Source organism: Peromyscus maniculatus, chromosome 4, assembly GCF_049852395.1.
Source record: "Peromyscus maniculatus bairdii isolate BWxNUB_F1_BW_parent chromosome 4, HU_Pman_BW_mat_3.1, whole genome shotgun sequence".
In the NCBI taxonomy this organism is placed as follows: Eukaryota; Metazoa; Chordata; class Mammalia; order Rodentia; family Cricetidae; genus Peromyscus; species Peromyscus maniculatus.
In genome coordinates, this window is record NC_134855.1 from 15,118,385 (window position 1) to 15,139,120 (window position 20,736).

Sequence of the window (20,736 nt, forward strand, 5' to 3'; positions counted from 1 at the left end):
TCCTGTGGCTACCGGAGGATGTCCAGGTCCATCTCCCGGTCACAGGCTATTATGTGCCTTCCTCTCATGTGTCTGAGCATGACGTCACAGTCACATCCCACCATCGAGAAGACTGGAAGACCAACTCATGGGATACCCTTACCTTGGGCCTAGCCCCCAGAGTACCACCAGAAACCTCTGCCACTGCCTGCCTTCCAGGAACAGAGCGACCCCCCCATGGCCAGGGTGGGCCCTGAGGCCCTGATGGAATTCCCATTCTTGTAGCTCAGAAACTTCCTGTGTCTGAGGGTTCCAGAACTGGACACTTGTCCTATAAGGCAGGTATGGTGGACAGGCAGCCTCAGAGCTTTGAGGAAACCTATTGTGGCTGGTTCTTCGTCTCTGAACTATGAGCTGGCTTTTTTTTTTTTTTTTAAATGACATTCACTGTGCTTTACTGGGAGGCTTAGTGGACCCAGTCAGGAACTTCAGGCTCAGTGGTGGCCAAGACAAACTGGGAGGCATCTGGCTTAGTTCCTGGAGCTCACGGGGATTACTGAAAAGTTTCCATATCCAGATATTAAGCCTCTCCACCAATGCAGTAATCCAAATCAAACTGAACTAAGAAAAAGTCCAGGTTTAGTGAGTAAACTACTCCTGGATGATTTTTTGGCCCCCAGAGAGGAGACAGGGAGAAGAGACTGAAAAACCACATGGCCTTTCTTGGGGGGGGGGCAGTTTAAATACCCTGCAGGTGTGGTCTTGAGCATCTTGGGGGGGAGCCGCCATTTTGTAGGTTTTCTGAGATGAGACAGTTTGGAGAGGGGAGGAAGGAGGAACTGAGGTGGAGCTTCCATCTGAACATCCACTTTCTAGGTGCCCTTGAACAGTGTTTTAGACCTTGGAAAGGTTCCCTTGGGAAGGTGTGTGTGTTCCTGCCTGTGGCCTTCAGGGTCTGGATCAGTCCTGCTGTTGCGTCTTTTCCCATGGTTCTCCTGGCTGTGAGTCACACAGAGAAGTGCAAGACAGGCTAAGGACTGGGGAGCCTGAACCAGCTTCTCGTGGAGGAGGACTCAGCCTCTATCTGCCAAATGGCCACCTGGGGACATGAGGGACTAACTACTTCGAGGCTGTCATGTTAGACTCTAGCTGCAGCTCAGACCATAATACCTTGCAGCAGCCAGAGTCTAACATTGCAGCTGCCTGTCCCCTTTCAAGATATCACCAGGCGGCCTCCAAAGACATTGTCTGGGAGTCTTTTGCTAACAAGCTTTCTGGGGCCAGGATCTCTCACCAGGGTATTGGTGGCCACACATCCTGGTCCCCACTCCGTTTCTTGCCACTTCAGAGCCCATTGTAGGGGGCTGCAGCTGAGCCAGCTGGAGGAGGCCGTGGGGGACACCCCGGTTTAGAACAAGTGGCCCAGATTCTGCTCCTGTTGGCTGATCCCACGTCTGGCTCACTTGAGAACCCTGGGCCTCCCCTTCGGCTACACAGCCCAGTTTATAAGGATGACGTAGTGAGGCTCCAGTGTTTTCCTGGTGCCCGCACCTCAGCTTCAGGGGCACAGTGATGACTCGTCTCTTGCCCTCGTGGTCACCACCCTCTGTTGGTTGGGTCTGCTAAGTGATCAGGTCCATGAAGCTTCAAGACACAGAACCTGCCTCAAGGGGCTGTGCCTATCTCTGGAAAGGGGCCCAGGGGAATACCTGAGTCCCTCCCAGTCGGGGAGTCAGGGGGCAGGTCATGGGGCAAGGGCACTCAGAGTGTGTATTTGCAACTATGGCTTCCCTTCATAGCTTATCACAAAGCTGGAGGGGAGGGAAGTATTCATACTGAAGCAAGAGGTAGCTCCGGGCCAGTGATTATACAATACTTTCCCAAAAACCTATGGAGGAAGTGATTGTAATTAGCACTCCAGAGAGGGAAAAGGAAGGAAGAAACAGGAGAGAAAGGAGGGGAAAGGGAAGCAAAGGAAGAGGACAAAGCTGAATAGAAGTGTGACAAAACTGGCCAATACCTGAGATGATCATAGCTAAGAGAACAGACTGGAGGTCGTGGATGATTATGGGGAGAGATTATGAATGGTGTGTGAGAAAGGGGCTGTGAGGAAAACAGGTTCTGAAAGGATTTTGTTTTAAATCCAAAGACAGAGGCAGCAAAATGCCCGTAGCCTTGCCGCTTTCTCCCACAATCAGCCCAGGAGGTCCTCACTGGTGAGAAACGTCCGTGAAATTGCTCCCCCCCCCAAGGGTGGACGTGGCCATATCACACTAAGGAGAGGGCTAATGAGTCCACTGAGAGAGAAATCCAGAAAGGTTCTGAAACCTGATCAACACTGGACATTCACTGAGCCTGAGACAGGAAAAGGGGGAAGAAAACTCCCAGAGAGCAGGGAGAAAACACGCAGAGTTCCCAGTGATGGGCCTGAAGCGTAATGTGTCTAAGTGTCCACGTTTGTCTGATCAGATGGGGTCCACCCATCTGCCCATTTGCCTATCCATCCATTTATCCATCCCCCTAATTATCTATCCACTTACCTTACATCCACTCACCCTTCCATCCATTCATTCACTACTAGCTACCCTGCACTCTCTCCTTCACCTGTGCCCTTATCCACCTTCACCCATCCACTCATCCACCCACTAAATGACTGAGCTACGTGGGATGGAGATTATTGTGACTCTGTGGTCACACCGGCATTTTCCCTAATGACATCAAGAGTTTGGTGTTTTGCCCATTACTGTTCATAGAGGAGCTTAAAACAGCAAAATTTCTTCCAAACAATGGCTGTGATCTCTGAGGGTTTTAGAAGATTATGTAACTTGTCATATGTTACCACGAATGTGGGTTTGGGGGACCCCATCAATGTTGATGGAACTCTGTACTGTCTCTTACTAAGACTCCCTCACACTGGGCAGGAAGGTGCCATACTGTCCCATGGGAAGTGACTGCCCGGGTACCATGCAGACCTCCTTCTCTACCAGGCAGAAGTCTGTAAAACACAAGAGAGGAGCCGGCTGCCCTCTGCCCCCAGCTCTGATCGGGAGCCCTGAGTTCAGACCAGGGTCTGACCCCAGCACAGCTCCATTGTCCGATGCTCACCTCTTCTTGGGTGGTCTGGCCATTTGTTGCTCTTTGTCCCGCTGACCCTCCTTAGAATGTGCTGTGTGGAGATGCAGACTCAGCCCTGGAACCCACACATGGTCTTCATGGCTGCTCAGCCCTCCTCTGGCCTTCTGAGTCTGTTTAACTCATGAGGGAGGCCTTGGGGCAGCCTCCCCACACACAGGCTCTAGCCTTCTGCACTGGAGACCTGACCACACTGTTTTGCTTGGACCTCGTGGTTAGACAGAGATAACCTGTAGAATGCTATCAGTGTGGGAGGTGCTGCCCCAGGTCCTGGAGCCAAGAGCTGCTGTGCTCCTGCCCACTTCAGGCCCAGGCCTTGTTCCCACAAGAAACAGTTTCCTGGACCAGCCCATCCTCAGACCTTCCAACTCCAGGCACAGCTTTCAGGCCCCTTCTAGACTCTCTCCTTGATTACCAGACAGCATTCCGTATCTATCCACAAGTGTGGTCATGTGAGTGTGTGTGTATATATATATATATGTATATATATATATATATATGTATGTATATATATATATGTGTGTGTGTGTGTATGTCTATGTATCTGTAATCTGTATGTTCACATCTGTGCATCAGCATGCTCACATGTGTCTGTATGCATATATGTCTGTGTTCCCATGTTTATATGTCTATATGTGTGTGTGTGCCTCTGTATGTGAGTTTGAGGCCAGCCTGGTCTCCAAAGCGAGTTCCAGGAAAGGCAAAAGCTACACAGAGAAACCCTGTCTTGAAAAACCAAAAAACAAAACAAAACAGGTTGATTGTCCAACACTGCAGTGGGGACTCCCTGCCAATGGGGGACACTTGAGCATGTCCTCCTCAGGGAGACCACACGACTGTATGAACCCTTGCGGTTTGTATTAGAGACCTGCTGTGTCATGTGGTGGCCTTGGGAGGCTGGCCATCCCCATCAGGAACAGTGTACCTGGGACTGGGGAGATTTGGGCAGGAGGGTGAATAGGTTACAGAAAAATGGCTGGGTCCACATACCCTCATAGGAGAGAGGAGGGGGGAGGGGCCTTAGCTGACCCCTCATGATGCTCAGAGCAGTCTCAGAATGATCTGAGAAACAGCACTCGTGACATCCGGATGCAGCTTCTATGTTTGTCCAGCCTGCAGAGAGAGGATGCTACACTGTCTCTACCCATTGAAACAAGTTCTCAGTGTCCTACTGCCTGTCCTGCTGGGCCTGGGAACCTGGATCCCGGCCTGTGCCCTGGTCTCATTCCTATCTCAGTCCCCTGGCGGTCCCCATCCGCACAAAGACTCTTTTGGTCCTCACCTTCGGCGGGGAGCCCCATCCTGTCAATGTCATGGACCTCTTACTCATCACACTCACTGCCCGGAACCTTCAGAAGGATCCCAGAGGGCCCCTGTCACAGTCTCCAGCCTCCAGGCCTACACCAAACAAGGCTGGGTGCTCCCTTCTCTCCTAGACGCTTCTCACCCATTCCCCTTTCAACAGACCACCAAGGGAGAACACATCCGTCCATCCAAGGGGCCACAGACACAGGCAGAGTCACCAGGGACTGCTGAAGCTCTTTATTGAGGAGCAGGGGAGGAGGAGGAGGGAGGAACGGGGAAGAGAGAAGAGAAATCAGATGGCCCAGCAGGACACTCTTTCCATGTCCCGCAGGACAGAGATTCTGGCCGTTCTGCCTTGGGCGGCCTTGGAGTCTTGGTCCACAATGCTCTAGAATGGAGAGAGCGTCTATGAGGCAAGGAGGTAGAGTCCATGAAGGGTTATGGTGGGGGAGGAAAGATGGGTGCTTCGGGCAGCATCCCAGGCTCTCCGAGATGCAGGGCTGAACAAGGAATTCCTTTCTTCCAACTTCCCTCAGAGAAGTTCTGTCAACGCTGTGGTCCCCAGGTGAGGGCGTGACTGACAAGTGGGGGGCCGTAAAGGACATGGACATCATGACTCCACTTGTCCCTGGCCTTCCTTATGCAGGGCCTAGGACTTTCTGCTCCACTATCAAAGTGCCCTGATGTCCATGCAGGCTCATGGACACAGGGGAGGGGGCGTGTACACCGGCAGGTAGGACGTCTCCAAAAGACTTGAAAGAGGCTAAGAAGGACATCCATCACTTACTGGATGGTGGCCCTAGGCAGCTTCACCTGCCTATAACAAGTCACACCACCAGCATGTGTCACTGATGGGATGAGGACAAAAAGGAAGGCTTGAATGACCCGGGAACAAAGCTAAAGAAACACAGGGTGTTGGGACACAGAGATCGGGTCATTCCTCGCTGCAATTGAGGCCTTCTGGGTGGATCTCGAGGCCCTGTTGAATCCCAAGGCTCTAGTTGGCTTCAAAGGTCACTTACCCTCTTAACTCTCCGGTTCACATTTTTCTGTAGAAAGCAGAAAACCCAGAGATGAGAACGAGGCTTGGACAAGAGCCCATCATATCTATGGCTCATGTCCTCCCGTAACCAAGACCTGCAGCAGGGTCTGAAGTGTCCACGTTGGGGACAGGGTGCATGAAAGTGACAGAGTTACAGGGGACACAGGGGACAGAGAGGGGAACATGGGTTGCATGCGTGCTCACCCAACTGCTCCGGTATGACCAGGTTCTCTGGTACAAGTCCCTTTTTCTGTGTGAACTCCTTAAATTCTTCCAAGGCCTCTAGGTTTTCCTTGAAGTCCCTCCCTGTGGAAGAGGGATGGGTGAGCAAAGGGAGGTGTCCACACAGGTTTTCAAGAAGCCAGTGTCACAGACAGGAGCACTGCCCGGCACTACAGTCTTTGTCATAGAATAGCCAAGGGTACAGAAGAGGAGGTATGGAGTGTTGACACTGAGCTTGGGGATCATCTGAGCCACCAAATAACCTTGGAAACCAAAAGTCTTCCAATGGGGGCCTGTAGCATCTTGAGGACCTAAAAGTTCCCCATGTCCTAGAGGTACTGAGCTGAGAAGTGGTCAGGACACTACTGTCCTCACATAAACCATGCCTGACACCCTGAGGCTCCAACAAAGCAGCATCCACAGCTTCTGTGGCCAAGAAGCATATCCACCTCTGTCCTGGATGGTCCTATCGGTCACTACAGTGGAAGGAAGTTCAGCAAGGTGGGCCCAGCCAGCCGGCAGCACTGTGCGAGCCTGCCCATGAGAGGGAATACTGCTCCTTTCAAATGTGGGGCCTGCTCCCAGGGAATCTACTGCCCTGAAGAGGAACAGTGGTGCTAGGCATGGGTGTGCTAGGCTTGGGTAGGTGGAAACTTACCTATGAGCTGGGTCATTGTGACGCTCACGCCGTCCATCTCCCCTTCACAGTAGAGTATCCAGTGGTCCTTCACAGAAGACAGCTGCACCTGCATGTGACTCTTACCCTCAACTGTGGAGGCCCCGGAAAGAGCAAGGTTAGTTCCACCCTGCAGACAATCACCTAGGTTCCTCTTCTGCCTGCCGCCCCAGCCTCCACTCATCTAAGCGACTATCCTGGCCCGCGTGGGAAGGACTGGGGTTCCCAGGACTCATCTGTGATTCCTCCTTGCCAGGAATCCATCCCTTCCATGGGCTGACAGCCACCCATCCCTGGGCTCATGGCACTCACAGGCACTGTAATTGCCAGGCACATCTGTTTTCTCCAAGATGGTTGTCACTTCCATACACTGGCCAAAGAGTCTGGAATCAAAAAGTATATTGCAGTGGCCCTCTTAAAACTGACCCTCGTCCGGGTGGTGGCACGTGCCCTTAGGAGGGAGAGGCAGGCAGATCTCAGTGAGTTCCAGGCCAGCTCAATCTACAAAGTGAGTTCCAGGACAGCCAGGGCTACACAAAGAAGGCCTGTCTCAAAATAAAACAAACAAAAACTAACCAACCAAACAAACAAACAAAATGACCCTCATACTGACTGGGGTCCACACTCCTCCTCATCCGGCCCCTGGAACTCTTCTTTCCAAGTCAGGGGGATTTTTTTAAACTACCCATTGAGAAGTGATGGGTTAGGGAAGAGACCAACCAACCATGGGAGCCACAGACACTCACATATATGTGATGGAAAACTCCATGTCACCATTGTCCAGCACCAACACAAATATAGGAGAAACCTTCTTTATCGGGATCCCGTTTTTCATCACCAAGGCCTTCATGAACCACTTTCCAGAAAACTAAAAGATGAATATCCTCTTTGCCTGATGCCTGCCCACCCTCCTGAGGAACATGTGGCCTCCAACTGCCTCTTATATCCGACTCTCCCATCCCACCACCAAAACGTAGAAAGCTCACATGATGGAGACCTGCCTACTCCTAGGGTACCAGAGCCTCCTTCTAGCACATTTTCTCAGTCTCCACCCCTGAGACCTGGAGGCCTGAACATGTGTTGGGGATCCCTTAACTCCAAATTGGCCTACTCTCTTTGCTTACAACCTGTCACAAGGGTCAGACTGGGGATCCTCCCTGAATTCAGAACCCTAGTCATCCTGCACTAGTAAAGGCTGAGACGCCACCCTGTGCCCCAGCCCTGACTCACATGCCGGCTATTCAGAGTAAGAGGCGATAAGTCCTGGACCTGCAGGGCAGCAGCCAGGCAGAAGCTGATGGCCAGGAACAGAGTCTTCATCTCCAGGGTCTGCATTCACAGCCAACCAACAGGTCACTGGAGATGGACAGGCTGACCCGGCCCCTCACTCGACTGCCCTTTATACAGCCCCATGCAGGGTCCTTGGGGAACTTGGCACAAAGGACCTGCTCCTTCTGAGTTATGTCCACAGCCAGCTGGCAAGGGAAATGTCAGTGTTTTGTATAACAGCTTGTTAAGACTTCAAGAGATCAACAGGCCACAGGACATTCCAAAGCGTCAGCCACTGGAGTCTGAAGAAGCTGAGGGAGAATTGGGAACTCAGAGGAAAGGCCACCACGTGGCAAGCCTCCACAGTCTGAGGTTCGTGTGGAGAGAATCAGAAGAGTCACACATTTCTCCCCAATCTTCCTCATAATCGCCTTTGATCTGTTGTCTGACTCTGGATAGCTTCGGGGGCCACCCAGCAGTTATTGGGGAGGACACAAGCGGGAGAGAGGAGGATTCCAGACCCACTCCGCCCTGTGTGCGCCACCTCAGCCCTGTGAGCCCTGGACCTGCTCTTCTGTTGGAAACTTTGCCCCTGGGTGCCCTGTAGGGCCCAGCTTTTTGACTCAGCCTGGTTCCTGAGGTGTCCTTCTAGATACGCTCTCCATGCCCTCCCCTTCCTGGCCTTCTCTTCCTTGGAGCTCTGGCAGGAGCTGCCTGGGCTGCTGTAACCAACCACCTCCAACCAGGTCTTTAGCACCTCATTTCTGTTCCCCTCAGCCATGGAGACTGAGTGTGAAGACGAGGCCAGAGCCACACTGCCCTAGGCTCTGGGTAGACTCCTGGATGATGGACAGTTCCCCATGCCTCTCTGCCTGTGGCTTCCTTACCCAAGTTCTGCCTGTCTTCATCCAGTCTCTTCTCAGCCCCAGATGCCCCTCTGACTGCCTGTGACAAGGACCCTTGTTGGTGGATTTAGGCCACTCTAATTCTTGATGATCTCATTCGAGATTCTTAATCACTGCAGCAAGGCCCCACTGTCCAAAAGAGCTCACCATCACATGGCACTGAACCACACTGTCTCATGAAGCACCTGGCCCTCTCTTGACAGTTCCTGGTGGTTTCTGCTTGTCCTTGCAGATTAGTAGAACTGGCAGAAGCTCTGAGAGAGGGGACCAGGCCAGAGTCACCACAATGCCCAGAGGGGCTCCGTCTGGCTGCCCTCAGCCCCCCGCTGCCCTCAGCCCCCAGCTGCCCTCAGCCCCCGGCTGCCCTCAGCCCCCCCGCTGCCCTCAGCCCCCAGCTGCCCTCAGACCCCGGCTGCCCTCAGACCCCGGCTGCCCTCAGCCCCCCCGCTGCCCTCAGCCCCTGCCTGCTCTCACCTGATCTGACCCTTTCAGTCCTGCGATTCCCATGCCCCAGACCATTCTTATTGTCTATGTCTGGTGTCTTCAGCACAAATGGGTAAGAACTTCGATCACCAAGCTAGCTTTAGGTGGCATTCACTGTGTGGCCTCTGCCCTGAAGCCCTCCTACTCTCTGAAAGAGCAGCCATGTCCGCTTAACTTGGACCGTGGAGGCTCCCAGCTTGCCTGTCTGTCCCAGAACCTCAGACTGAGCCAGCAACCAGGAGGGGATGCAGTGCCCTCCCAATGGTCTCTGTGGCCCTAAGGCCAAGGGGGCTCTCCACATGTTCTCATTGACCTTGGGAGACAGAATACAAGGTGGTGACTTTACCTAGTCATTGCCCTGTAGGAAACTCAGCTGAGCAGCCCCTGCCCTTCCAGGTAGGAAGGTACAGGGCCAGCGCCTGTCAGGCCAGGGACCAAGAGGTGGGTCCCAGCCTCTGAGTACATGTCTCTAGCATCCCATCTGTATTGACCTTCTCCTGGTGACAGACAGTGTCTACTGCCAGAACTTGAAAGTACAAGTGTTCTGGATCCCTGAAAGCCCTCCATGGCTGCCAAATACCCATGAGCCAAAACACTCCAGGACAAATGAGGGAACCAAGATGTGCTTGTATTCACTGCTTAGTGACGTCAGTGTAATGGAGGCTTGTGTTAAGACCCAGCAGGTCACAGATAGGCAACGTCTCAATGCTCTCCCTTGCACACACGGTGAAGGCAGGAACACTAGAAAGGTATAGACAGTTTTACCCGCCCCCCCACTAACTCCACCATTTAAGGTCGATAAAGGAACCAGCATTGCAGCTTCCAGAGCAGGAAGGAGATTCAGAGTGCTGTGTGGGTCTGATGGCACAGATTCCCGGTGGGTCTCGATTTCTGTCTTGGATGGTGGCCTTCATGGTCCACTCCTGACCCAAGGGGAAAAAAACACCGTAGGTGGGGACACGAGAGCCTTACCAGTTCTGTGGACCCCACACTGACTGGAGTGGACCCGAGTGTCCTCCTGCTATAGACCACCATAGATCTGTCTTTTGCATGGATCAACACAGTCCCCTGGTCACTCTGAGGCTTCACCAACTCCAAACTCAGATCTTCTAAGCTGTATCAGGTATGGCATCTGAGACACTGAGACTGATGAGGGGATGCTTGACAGGTGTCAAAACTATTCAATATTGTGTGAACCACTACTAATGTCAGTGGTAGATTACTAATATAAGCATTCTTTCTGGTGTCAATTTTCCCGTGAAAATGTCAGGGGTGGTGATGTGACTCCCTAACTGACAGCTGTTAGGCCCCCCTGGAATGCTGGCTGCCTTGAACAAAGGACTGTCAAGCAGCCAGCCCGACTTCCCTTGTGCCAGCCACAGATGTCTTGAGGAAGCCGCTCAGCAACCACAGCTGCTTGTTGCTAAAGAACACTGGCTCCCAAAGTCGAGGCCCCAGCTGTGCCTGTTTGAAAACAGTGGACGCCAGACTTTCCTCCAACTACGTCCACCCCAGCCAGAGGTAGAGCAGCATTCCCGGCGGCCTACGATGGGGAGAGTTGTGACTGGTACAGAGGGACAGCGCCCTGCCTAGGACAAATACAACCTTCCATGTGCATGAATGTTTGCCGTGACGGGCACAACGCCCCTTCTCTAGATATATTGGCCGATTGTTGAGCTCTCTTACTGTGCCGTCCTGCTGGGCCTGCTGTCTTATGTCTCAGCATTAAGTCCAATAAAAGGCTTCTTGAGCCGGGCGGTGGTGGCGCACGACTTTAATCCTAGCCCTTGGGAGGCAGAGCCAGGTGGATCTCTGTGAGTTCGAGGCCAGCATGGTCTACAGAGCGAGTCCAGGACAGGCACCAAAACTACACAGAGAAACCCTCTCTGGGGGGAAAAAAGACTTCTTGAGGGGGTTGACAGGATGACTCAGTGGATGAAGGCATTTGACATCAAACCTGGCAAGCAGAGTTTGATCCATGGGAGGCACATGGCAGGTAAGAACTAGCTGCTGAAAGTCCTCTGACCTCCACAGGTGTGCCATGGCGTATGCACACAGCCTCCATGCTAAATATAATGTAATAAAAAATGAGAAAGGCAAGGAGAGAGATGGCGAGATGTCTCATTTGGCAAAGTACTTGCCTCATAGATATGAAGACCTGAGGTGAGTTCACAGAACCCATGTAAAAGCGAGGCACAGTGGCAGTGACAATCACCTGTAATCCCCATAATCCCAGATGGTAAAAATGAGAGGTGGGGGGGGGGGGGAGGAGCCCTGGAGATCACTGATCAGCTAACCTAGTCTGCTTAGCAAAGTTCCAGGCCTGTGAGAGGCTTTGTCTCAGACCAAAGAGGGAGGGCACCTAAGACATGACACCCAAGGCTGTCCTCTGCCCCACTACACATGCAAAGACACACACACTCACTCACAGATACACACACACTCACAGACACACAGACACACACACACACTCACAGACACACACTCACAGACACACACACACACAGACAGACACACTCACAGACACACACACACACACACACACACACACACACACACACACACACAAATAAATAAACAGAAGGCTACGTGGGTGCTGCGTTCCTGCCTTCATCACCCACCACCAGTAGAGTAGACAGATGAGCTGGTGGGAAAAGGAAGGGCCAGCACTGTGACAGCTGCCAGACAATGGCTGAAGAGCCACAGCAGCTGAGCAGCAGTGGAGAGGCAGGAGAGGTGGGAGCTGGGGACAACAGCCACCCTCACGACGTTGGTGATGACGACAGGGGCCAAAGCAAAAGCAGCAGGGCTGCTGTGGCCCCAGGGGCCGCTGTGACAGTGGTCATGTAAACAAGCAGCAGAAGGAAAGAGATGGGGCGGTGGAGAGCTCAGGTTGAAGAACAGGAAGCTGTAAGACCAGAGAAGGCAAGCTGAAGACACCGGGTGTGAGTTCTGAGAACAGGCAGGCTTTAAAGGCCAAGGGTCTCAGGCCCCCGGGCTGGAACTCTGACATTCCCCCGCTGTCAACAGATGGAGAATCCCGTCTTTCTGGGCCTACACAGAGCTGTCATACATCACTAAGGGTCCCGGTAGCCAAGGCCAGCATCAGAGCTATAACTCTGCACAGTGCCACTCGCTCCTGGTCCCAGCTGCTGCCACTCACTGCAATCTGCAGCTGAGAAATGCAGAAGCTGCCCATGGATCAGCTCCGGAAGTTTCTTGCCATCCACCATTTCTATCCATACAAAGCAAAAGAAGCCCCAGCGGGTGACCCAGGGGCAACCTGGACAGCACCTGACCTCAAGGGGGCTTCTTGGATACTCGGGAGTGAGACAAGGAGACTGGGACTGCACAGCTCAAGAAGCCAAAGAATATGACTCACACCAATGCAGCCCAAGAGTCTGGGGCCCAGAGATTGTCTCAGCGTCCCTGTGTCCTAGAAGGATGCAGTGGTCTGCTGCTGGGGTTCTCAGGATCCCATGATCTCAGCTCTTCCAGGCCCCTCTAGGCTGTGGGTTTCCTGCATTGAATCTTCTAAATGGTGGCTATAGTTTGCCCGCGGGGCAGGTTTCCTGCTGTTGAGAAGAGACCATCTGCAATGCAGTGGCCCAAGAAGCCACACAGAGACGTCATCTCAGCCTCCTGCTGACACACAGCGCCATCTTCCTCTACAGCCTATCAGATGTCCAGGCGTATTACAGACATGAGTTGTACTATGATCTGCAATTACACTTTTAAAATATACAATAAATTAGCACTGAGTATAAATAGCAATTGTGGCTAAAAAGCCCAGCCTTCGTGGAGAGGTCCCACAGTTAGTTTCTTCCACTACTGATGATATGGGTAGTTGGATACAGTTAGTGTCATGCTAACCTACCCTTGCAGGTGTGGAACACATCTGCCTACAATGTTTTCTTTGTAAAAACATTTATTTTATTTTTTAACATGTATCTGTGTGGAGGTACATGCATGTGTGTGGGTCCTCAAAGTCTGGAAGAGAGTGTCAGATCCGTTGGGCTGGAGTTACCTGTGGTTGTAAGCCATCAAATATGGGAGCTAGGAATCGAACTCAGGTCCTCAGGAGGAGCAGCACAGGCTCTTAACCACTGAGTCAGCTCCCCGGTTCCCTAAAATGTTTTCTGTATTCCACATACTGTGACTTCAGTTTTGCTCAGGTTTTATGGAATATTTTGTGTCTACACTTGCAGTGAAAATTGTCCGGCAGTTGTCTTAATACCACCAACGTCCTTGTCAGGCTTTGTATGGGGTTATTCTGGCCCCATTAAAAAGCAAAACAAGGCTTTTCCATTTAGACATTTACTTTTGAACTATGAAAATCTTAGTATAATCTCTTCATTGGTTGAGCATACTGGAGAATTTAGTTTGTAGGAAGATTTTCAATATTGTTGTTGTTGCTGTTGTTGAGTCAGGGTCTCACCATATAGCTCAGGCTGGCCTTGAACTCACGGTGATGGTCCTACCTCAGCCTCCCCAGGGCTGATGCCTGGCTATACTCTCACATGTACAGGGCCATGGAGACAGTGTTCTCCTCTCTGCGTCAACACTGTTTCTTCTAAGGAGTCTGCATCTCATGTAGGTTGTCAGATTAATTTCATAAGGTTAATCATAATAGTCTCTTATTCTGTAACATGTAATGTCATGCTAGTACCAGAACCATACCTTCCTTTTTAATTACTGATGTCCCATTAGTTATTTCCTTATCCTTGGTCAGCTTGGCCAGAGAGTGTCAACATTGTTCATTTCTGTAAATATTCCATTCTTCTTTTATTATCAGCTGTATATTTGCTCGGCTTTCTTCTAACATCTTGCATGTGATGTTTTAATGGTAGCATGAAATGGAGCTTGAGAATGTGGGTTTTGAGTCCGCCTTCTTTTCTACCACAGTCTTTACAGCCACAAGTCTCCACATCAGCTTTGACAGCTGCACCTCACAAAGTTCCCTGTGCTGTACTGAAAATCCACGGGGCTGACATCAAAGAGATCAGCATCATCTCTACCAACCAAAGGATGGAGCAGTTCCATTCATGAGCAAATTGTGTAGATTGAGTCTTCAATGTCAAACTAACCTCTCATTCTGGGGATAACCTCACTCCCACCACAAGGTCACATTCCATTCCCACATCTCCCTCCTGCTTCCCCTTCACGGTCACCTCATCCCTATGTCATAGCATCTGGACCCAAAGATCTGTCCTCAACCTCTGTCTGTCTCTCTGGAATATTACAGATAAAACGCCACTGCATGTGACCTCTCTGGACTGATTAAGTTCGTTCAGCGTGATGCCTTTGAGAACAGTCCACATGCTGTCTCTGTCAGCAGATTGGTCCTTTTTCAGTGGTAGCTAGTACTTCACTGTGTGGACACACCATAGTTTGCCCTGTCCTTTCTAGTTCTAGACCATTCTAAAGTAAACTTACCTGTAAGCTTTAGTATGATCCCATGCTTGCATTTCTGCATGTACACCTGAAAGAAATTGCGGGACCATATGCTGAGTTTGTATGTCAACATAGGAACTTGCAAACTGTTTTCCAAGTACATGTACACCCTACTGTGCTCTCCCAGCAGTGCACGTGAGATGCTATTATCTAACAAAGCCTGGCTGTTGTCTTGGGCATATGGCGTCTGACATTCCCTGGTGGGAATGTCCAATGGTTCGTGTCCAATGGTTAGTTTGCTTTCCTGATGTGAAGGGCTAAGGGTTGACTTTAGTGTTGTTCCTGTAATCTGAAATGCTTTTTCAACGCAGAGCTTGCTTTTGTGTTCAGCTGACCGTGTCCTACATAGTTGTTCTCTCTGTGAGGAAGTCAACCCACTAATTTCCTTCACAGGGTTATTCCTTGCTGGCAGATCTCAGAAGCGCCTTGCCACCCAGGTCATGACAATCCTTCCTTTGTTCTCACCTCACTGCTTTGAGATCAGCAGGAAATTGGGGCCTGCAATCCTGTCAGAGCTGACTTTGTGAGGAACGCCCAGGCTCTGGTCAAGGTCTGCTGACCTGCCTGTGGTTGGCAGCTGACCTGGTGCGGTGGGTCGGAAGGGTGTCTTATCTCTGGAGACTGCTTTTGTACCTTGGTCAGAAACTCAATTGCCCCGTGTGTGTCCCTTCCCATCACACCCACCCACACAGGTGCCAGGGAATACGTGCATGGCAGGTACCCATCTTCATCTGATACACCCTACCGTCTCCACACCTTCCTCCCCCAATACTGCTGGACAGTTAACACATGTGTCTCCCGGTTTCCAAAATACATATACACCCTGTTTGCTTCCCCAGAGTTGTTCATGTATTTAACACCCCTTTCAATGCATGACCTACCACCTTCTGCTGTATCCCTCAGGGTTACTGAGAACAATGTGAGACCAAGCCCTGGGTCAGAAAGGCACAAAAATGCTGCCAGGACCTGTGCTGCTTGCTGGCTCCTGGGTCAGCTCAGAGTCCGAAGCCCAAGCTAGGAGCGTCCCTGGGCCAGTCGCTTAGAAGAGTGGAGCTGCTTTAAAGCCGAGACCACACGGGAATCGCCACTACAACGCTGGCCTTGGGGACAGAGGCTCCTATCTGCCTGTGAAGCGGATGCAGATAGCGGGAAGGCTCTGAGGGATGGAAGCCATGGAGCCCAGTCACTGGGGTGTGAAGCAGAGGAAAGAACATGCTCCCTTGAGGCTCAGGCTCCGGCAGACTCCTCACTGACCTCTCCTCCCTGAACTCCACAACCCATGGCTGCCTCACTCCAGTTCTCCCTCGTCTTTACCCAGCCTCTCCTTGGCCACAAAACACCCCCTGCCTGCCTGCCTGTGACAAAAACCCTTGCCAGTGGACTTAGGCCACCCTGATGCTCCCTCGTTGGTCTCACTTGAGATTCTCAATCACTGCTGCAAGCTCCCTTTGTCCAAATATCTCACAGACACGTGTCAACTGGTCACACGTCATATGGGGCCACCAGTCAGCACTTCAGCATGTGTCCCTCACTTTAATGACCCCAGACACATCACGCTCTTCCTTGGTTAAACTCGGGTTTGGAGAGGTACCAGGACCAGGATCACCACTCCAGCCTAGGGGGCTCCTCTGAGGTCCCCTTTAACTGATCCACCAGCCCAGGCACTTCCTGTTGGGCAAAGCTGAGACAGTGAGTTTTAGACAGTGTCTTTTTTCTAATGTGCGCATATTATGCTGTTGTATTCAGTCTTGACTGTGGCTTAGATATGCACCACTTATCTCTACATGGTGGTTTTTATTCTCTCTCTTTTTTCTCTCCTAGGGCAGACTACAAACTGAACTGAGAGCCCCATGCACACTAGATAAGAACACTCCTGCTGAACTGTGTCTCTGTGGTGGTTTGAACGGAATAGCCCCCATAGGTTCACAGGGAGTGGCACTACTTGACAGGGATTAGGAGGTGTGGCCTTCTTAAAGCAGGTTTGACTATGACGACAATGGGCTAAAGCTCTGAACCCGTAAGCCAGCCGCAATTAAATGTTTTCCTTTATAAGAGTTCTGTGGCCATGGTGTGTCTTCACAGCAAGAGAAACCCTAACTAAGACAATCTCCAGTACTTTCCATTTTTTAAATCTTCTTTTAAAATGTTTGTTTGTTTGTTTGTTTGTTTGTTTTTATGTGTATGGGTGTTTTGTCTGCATGTATGCCTGGATACTTCAGGCTTGCTTGGTCTGTGTGGAAGCCAGAAGAGGACATCAGATCCCTTGGAACTGGAACTACAGACTGCCGTGAGCCGTCCTATGAATGCTGGGAATAGAACCCAGGTCCTCTGGAAGAGCAGCCAATGCTCTTAATCACTGACCTATCCCCACAGGCCCTCAGTTTGAATCTTGATGCAGAGTCTTGCTAACTTGCCCTGGCTGGCCTCGAATTTGTTCAGTAACCCAAACAGTCCATGAAGTTACCATGCTCCTGCCTCAGCTTGCCGAATAGCTTAGCTACAGACCCGCACCTTCTCATTATTACTCAGTTTTCAATGTTTCACTTCCCCGCAGATTTCCTCTTTGGTCCATGAACTGCTCAGAATTGTGTTGTTGCATTTTGAAGTCTGTCAAGGAACACTTCCCATCTCCCTCTGGCACTGAGGTCTGGTTTGTTTGCTATGTGCTTGGGAGACGCTTTCCACGCACCTTCAGTTCTTTCAAGTGTGTCCAGATCCTGTATCACTAGGAACATGTCATATCTTGTAGCACATTGTGTGACTGTATGAAAAGACCATGGGCAGTGCTGTGTGGGTGAGGAGAGTTCACAGATGTTGGTTAGAGTAAGCTGGGTGATAGCAGGCCTGAGGCCTCCAGTGTGTCTGCTGGTTTTCAGTTATTGGTGGAGCGGGGTGACAATTCCAGCCCTGACTGTGGAGATTTCTCTCTCTCTCTCTCTCTCTCTCTCTCTCTCTCTCTCTCTCTCTCTCTCTCTCTCTCTCTCTCTTCATTTCTCTCCCCATTTTTCTCTCTCCATCTTTCTCCCCATTTCTCTCTCTCCATCCCTCTCTCTCCATCTCCCTCCTCATCTCTCTCATCCTATCTCTCTCCATCTCTCTCTCCCCATTTTTCTCTCTTCATCTCTCTCTCCCTTTCCCTCTCTCTCTCCATCTCCATCTCTCCATTTCTCTCCCCATCTCTCTCTCCTCATTTCTCTATCTCCCCCATCTCTCTCTCCATCTCTCTCTCCTCATTTCTCTCTCTCCCTATCTCTCTCTCCTTTTCTCTCCCCCTTCCAAGTCTTATTTTTCTGCTCTATTAACCTTTGGGATGGTAGCTCCTCCCCATGGGGATGGCACAACTCTCCTTGTACACTGCCCCTCATTAATTCATTATGTTTTCTTTGTTCTAGGTCTTAATTAGCTGATATTAAAATCATGTTGTACATTGCCTTAGACTAACGTTAGCCTGTTGCAACTCTATACTTTGACTTCCAGCTCACCTCTATCGTTGATTTTAAAGTAGATTCCTTGTAGACAGCAACAGCCATATTATGGTTTTCAGTCCTTTGTGCTAGTCATTGTATTGTGTTTGGTGTATTTGGACCATTTGCATCTGATATAACTATTGATCTGTGAGGGATGATCTTATTTAAGGACAGTTATAACACAGTACTACAATGACTTAAAATCCAGAAACGTAGACATAGGATGAAATTTGGTGGTACAGTGAACCAGAGCCTGTGCCAGGCGTCGGAGTAGATCCCAGCACTGCTAATAGAGCAAAACCAGAAACCTGCAAATGTATTCTTGATCAGCTCGGGAGACCAGAAGCCTAGGACCTGGTGACACTTTAAGGCATTTGATAAAAGGTATTTTACTGAGAAAGTTAGCATTGTCAGCAGCTGGGACTTGGCCCACCTGAGGACCCTCTGAGTCACAGGGTGGGACATTTCATGTTATCTCAGGGGGAGGAAAAGGCCAGACCCATTATCCTGTCAGTTCTCATCCCTGCTGACTGTGCGTCAGCCAGGTTTCCATCATCGCCTTAGACACTCGAGAGGACACCTTGACAGGAGGAAGGATTTATCCTGGATCCCGGTTTCAGGGGTTCTGCCCACGACTGTTTGGTCTCATGGCTGAGGGCCTGTGGTGAGTCAGAGCATCATGGCAGAGAAGGTGGAACAGCTGGCCATCTCCTGGCGTCAAGGAAGCAGAGAGAAGGACAAGGTGCCTGGATAAGATTTAGTTGAAGGAGGTGCTCTCAGTAACCAACTTCCACCAGCCCCGGCCTTGGTCTGCAGAGTCTCCTAAAATAGGGCCACCAGCTAGGAATAAGCCTTCAACACAAGAACCTGTGGGGGACACTTCAGACCCATCCGTGACAGTGTGGTTATCAACTCACCTGCTCTTCAAGGCTGCGGGTCGGAGAAACACAAAAGAATAATGCAGGCACTAGACTGGGAAGCTGCTAATATCTCGGGATGTTGAGAAATGTCAGCCACAGTTGCAGGAGACAGTAAGGGTCAGCCATCAGCCCTTTTAACTACAGCCCACATTCATTCCACAGCTGCAATGGCTGTCTTGATTTCGTCATACCAAGGAACATAACTGGAGACCTTGAGACAATTCAGCGGCTAAGATAGGCAGGAGACATGGATAATGGGAGATACCTGGAGAGCTCCATTGACCTCCAGCAGACTGAGTGTCCCTGGCTCTGTCAATCACACATTCATATCATTCTCCTCATGTTCAAGGATTGAGACACATGTGCCTATGTGGTAAGATGCTTCCAGGAATGACTCATGCTAATGAAGGACAAGCTGACAGGTACAGAGACGCCTCTCCCATGATGTGGAAATGCTAGCCTGCTTCCTAATCTCTGGTCCTAAAGGGCACCAGCGCCGCCCTCTCACACCCAGAATGTTAGGCCTTCTGCTCAACACCTTCTATAGTGAGGACAAGACCTGGGCCATGCCAGCTCCTCAGCACAACCCAGGGCCTGTCAGAGAGTGCTCATTAAGATTGTTTGTGGAAATGTGAGCCTGTCCACCTTTGGTCCAGACAGGCACAAAGATGCCATTGTGGGACCAGCACCCATCTCAGAGCCATGGAGTGTGGACAGCCCCGCAGGAACTGAAACACTTCTCCAGAGCTGACCTTCTGGGTCTCAGGGCAGGTGGCCAAGTTCAGGAACGGCAGAGTGGGGAGTGGAAGGCAGAGTTCCCACTGGGAAGGAAGCTGGGCTGAGGCCCAAAGACCGGGCAGCCAGGGCAGCCATCATGAACTCAGAACACAGACTGGTACATGGAGTCATGGTGCCTCTAGCATCATTGACCCAAAGGGAATGAGATCTGGCCCTGTTGAGAGCAAGTGGGTGCCCAGCGCTAATGAGAAGGTAAGCTGTGGACTCCAGAGGAACAAAGTTCAATAGGAGCACAAGGGTGGGCTGAGGACAGGCTGTGGTGGACCCTGGTTCTTCATCCCACCTCAGGGCACAAGATGGCAGGAAATGAACACACATGGGCCTCAGTTGTACCAGGGCAGCCCTGGCTCTGAAAATGTCCTCTCAGCGGGTCCTCAGGTGACAAGAGCAGCAGAAGGTCAAGCCCCCTTGTTGGAGATGAATCCCCTTGAGCTCACAGAGGTGACCCCCCCTTCACCGATTCCTTCAGGGGACAAATATTCATGTGTGGCTGGAATCCTTCATGCAGCCAACTTAAAATTGTGAACTATGGAAATTGAACCCTAACTGGTGGTTGAGTAGATGGGCATTGGCCAGTTAGTGAAAAAGGACCAAGACATCTGGAGTCAGAAGTGTCCTGCAGAGCACACAGCTGGCCTCAGTGCAGAATGAAGTGGGTCAGGGTCAGGGTATTGCCTAGTGTGGCAGGGGTCTACCCTGATGATGTTTAACTGACTGGGGTCAGGAGTTTGTGTCCCCACTTATAGGAAGGTCCAGGTGGGGTACCCATGCAGGGATAGGACAGTGAAGTGGCCTCCCTCCCAGGCAGGGGCCGGGCCATCTGGGAACAAGCAGACGTTCTCTGGTGGTGAAGCTCAGCCCTGTCCTCAGCAGCAGGAGGCCAGAAGCCAGGTGTCAGGGGACACAGCTCAGGGCAGCCATGGACAGATGGAGGGCAGGGGTGTGAAGGGAAGCCAGGCCCTCCCCCGCGCCCTAAGTGCCACCTCCCTGCCCCTGAGTCACTCACCTCCCCAGGGTCCTTTGCGAGCATGGCTCTTGGTGGTGCAGACATGGCAGGACATCGTGTGTCTTTCTTCATCTGTAG

At 51.2% G+C, this 20,736-nt stretch overlaps 1 protein-coding gene across 2 annotated transcripts; it reads right to left on the reverse strand.

Annotated features, from left to right (window-relative positions):
- Positions 1-4,643: 4,643 nt before the first annotated feature.
- On the reverse strand, positions 4,644-7,748 carry LOC102919593 (vomeronasal secretory protein 1-like). Of its 2 annotated transcripts, none has more exons than XM_015999412.3 (7): positions 7,587-7,748; positions 7,103-7,224; positions 6,669-6,739; positions 6,339-6,449; positions 5,663-5,764; positions 5,439-5,465; positions 4,644-4,804 (listed from the first exon to the last, which is right to left on the reverse strand). In XM_015999412.3, the coding sequence occupies exons 1-6, from the start codon at positions 7,689-7,691 to the stop codon at positions 5,443-5,445; spliced, it is 534 nt and encodes a 177-aa protein (XP_015854898.1). In that variant the 5' UTR covers positions 7,692-7,748; the 3' UTR covers positions 4,644-4,804; positions 5,439-5,442. The 2 variants fall into 2 exon arrangements, with proteins under 2 accessions (XP_015854898.1, XP_006981064.1); XM_006981002.4 differs by having other exon boundaries at positions 4,644-4,822.
- Between the last annotated feature and the right edge of the window lie 12,988 nt (positions 7,749-20,736).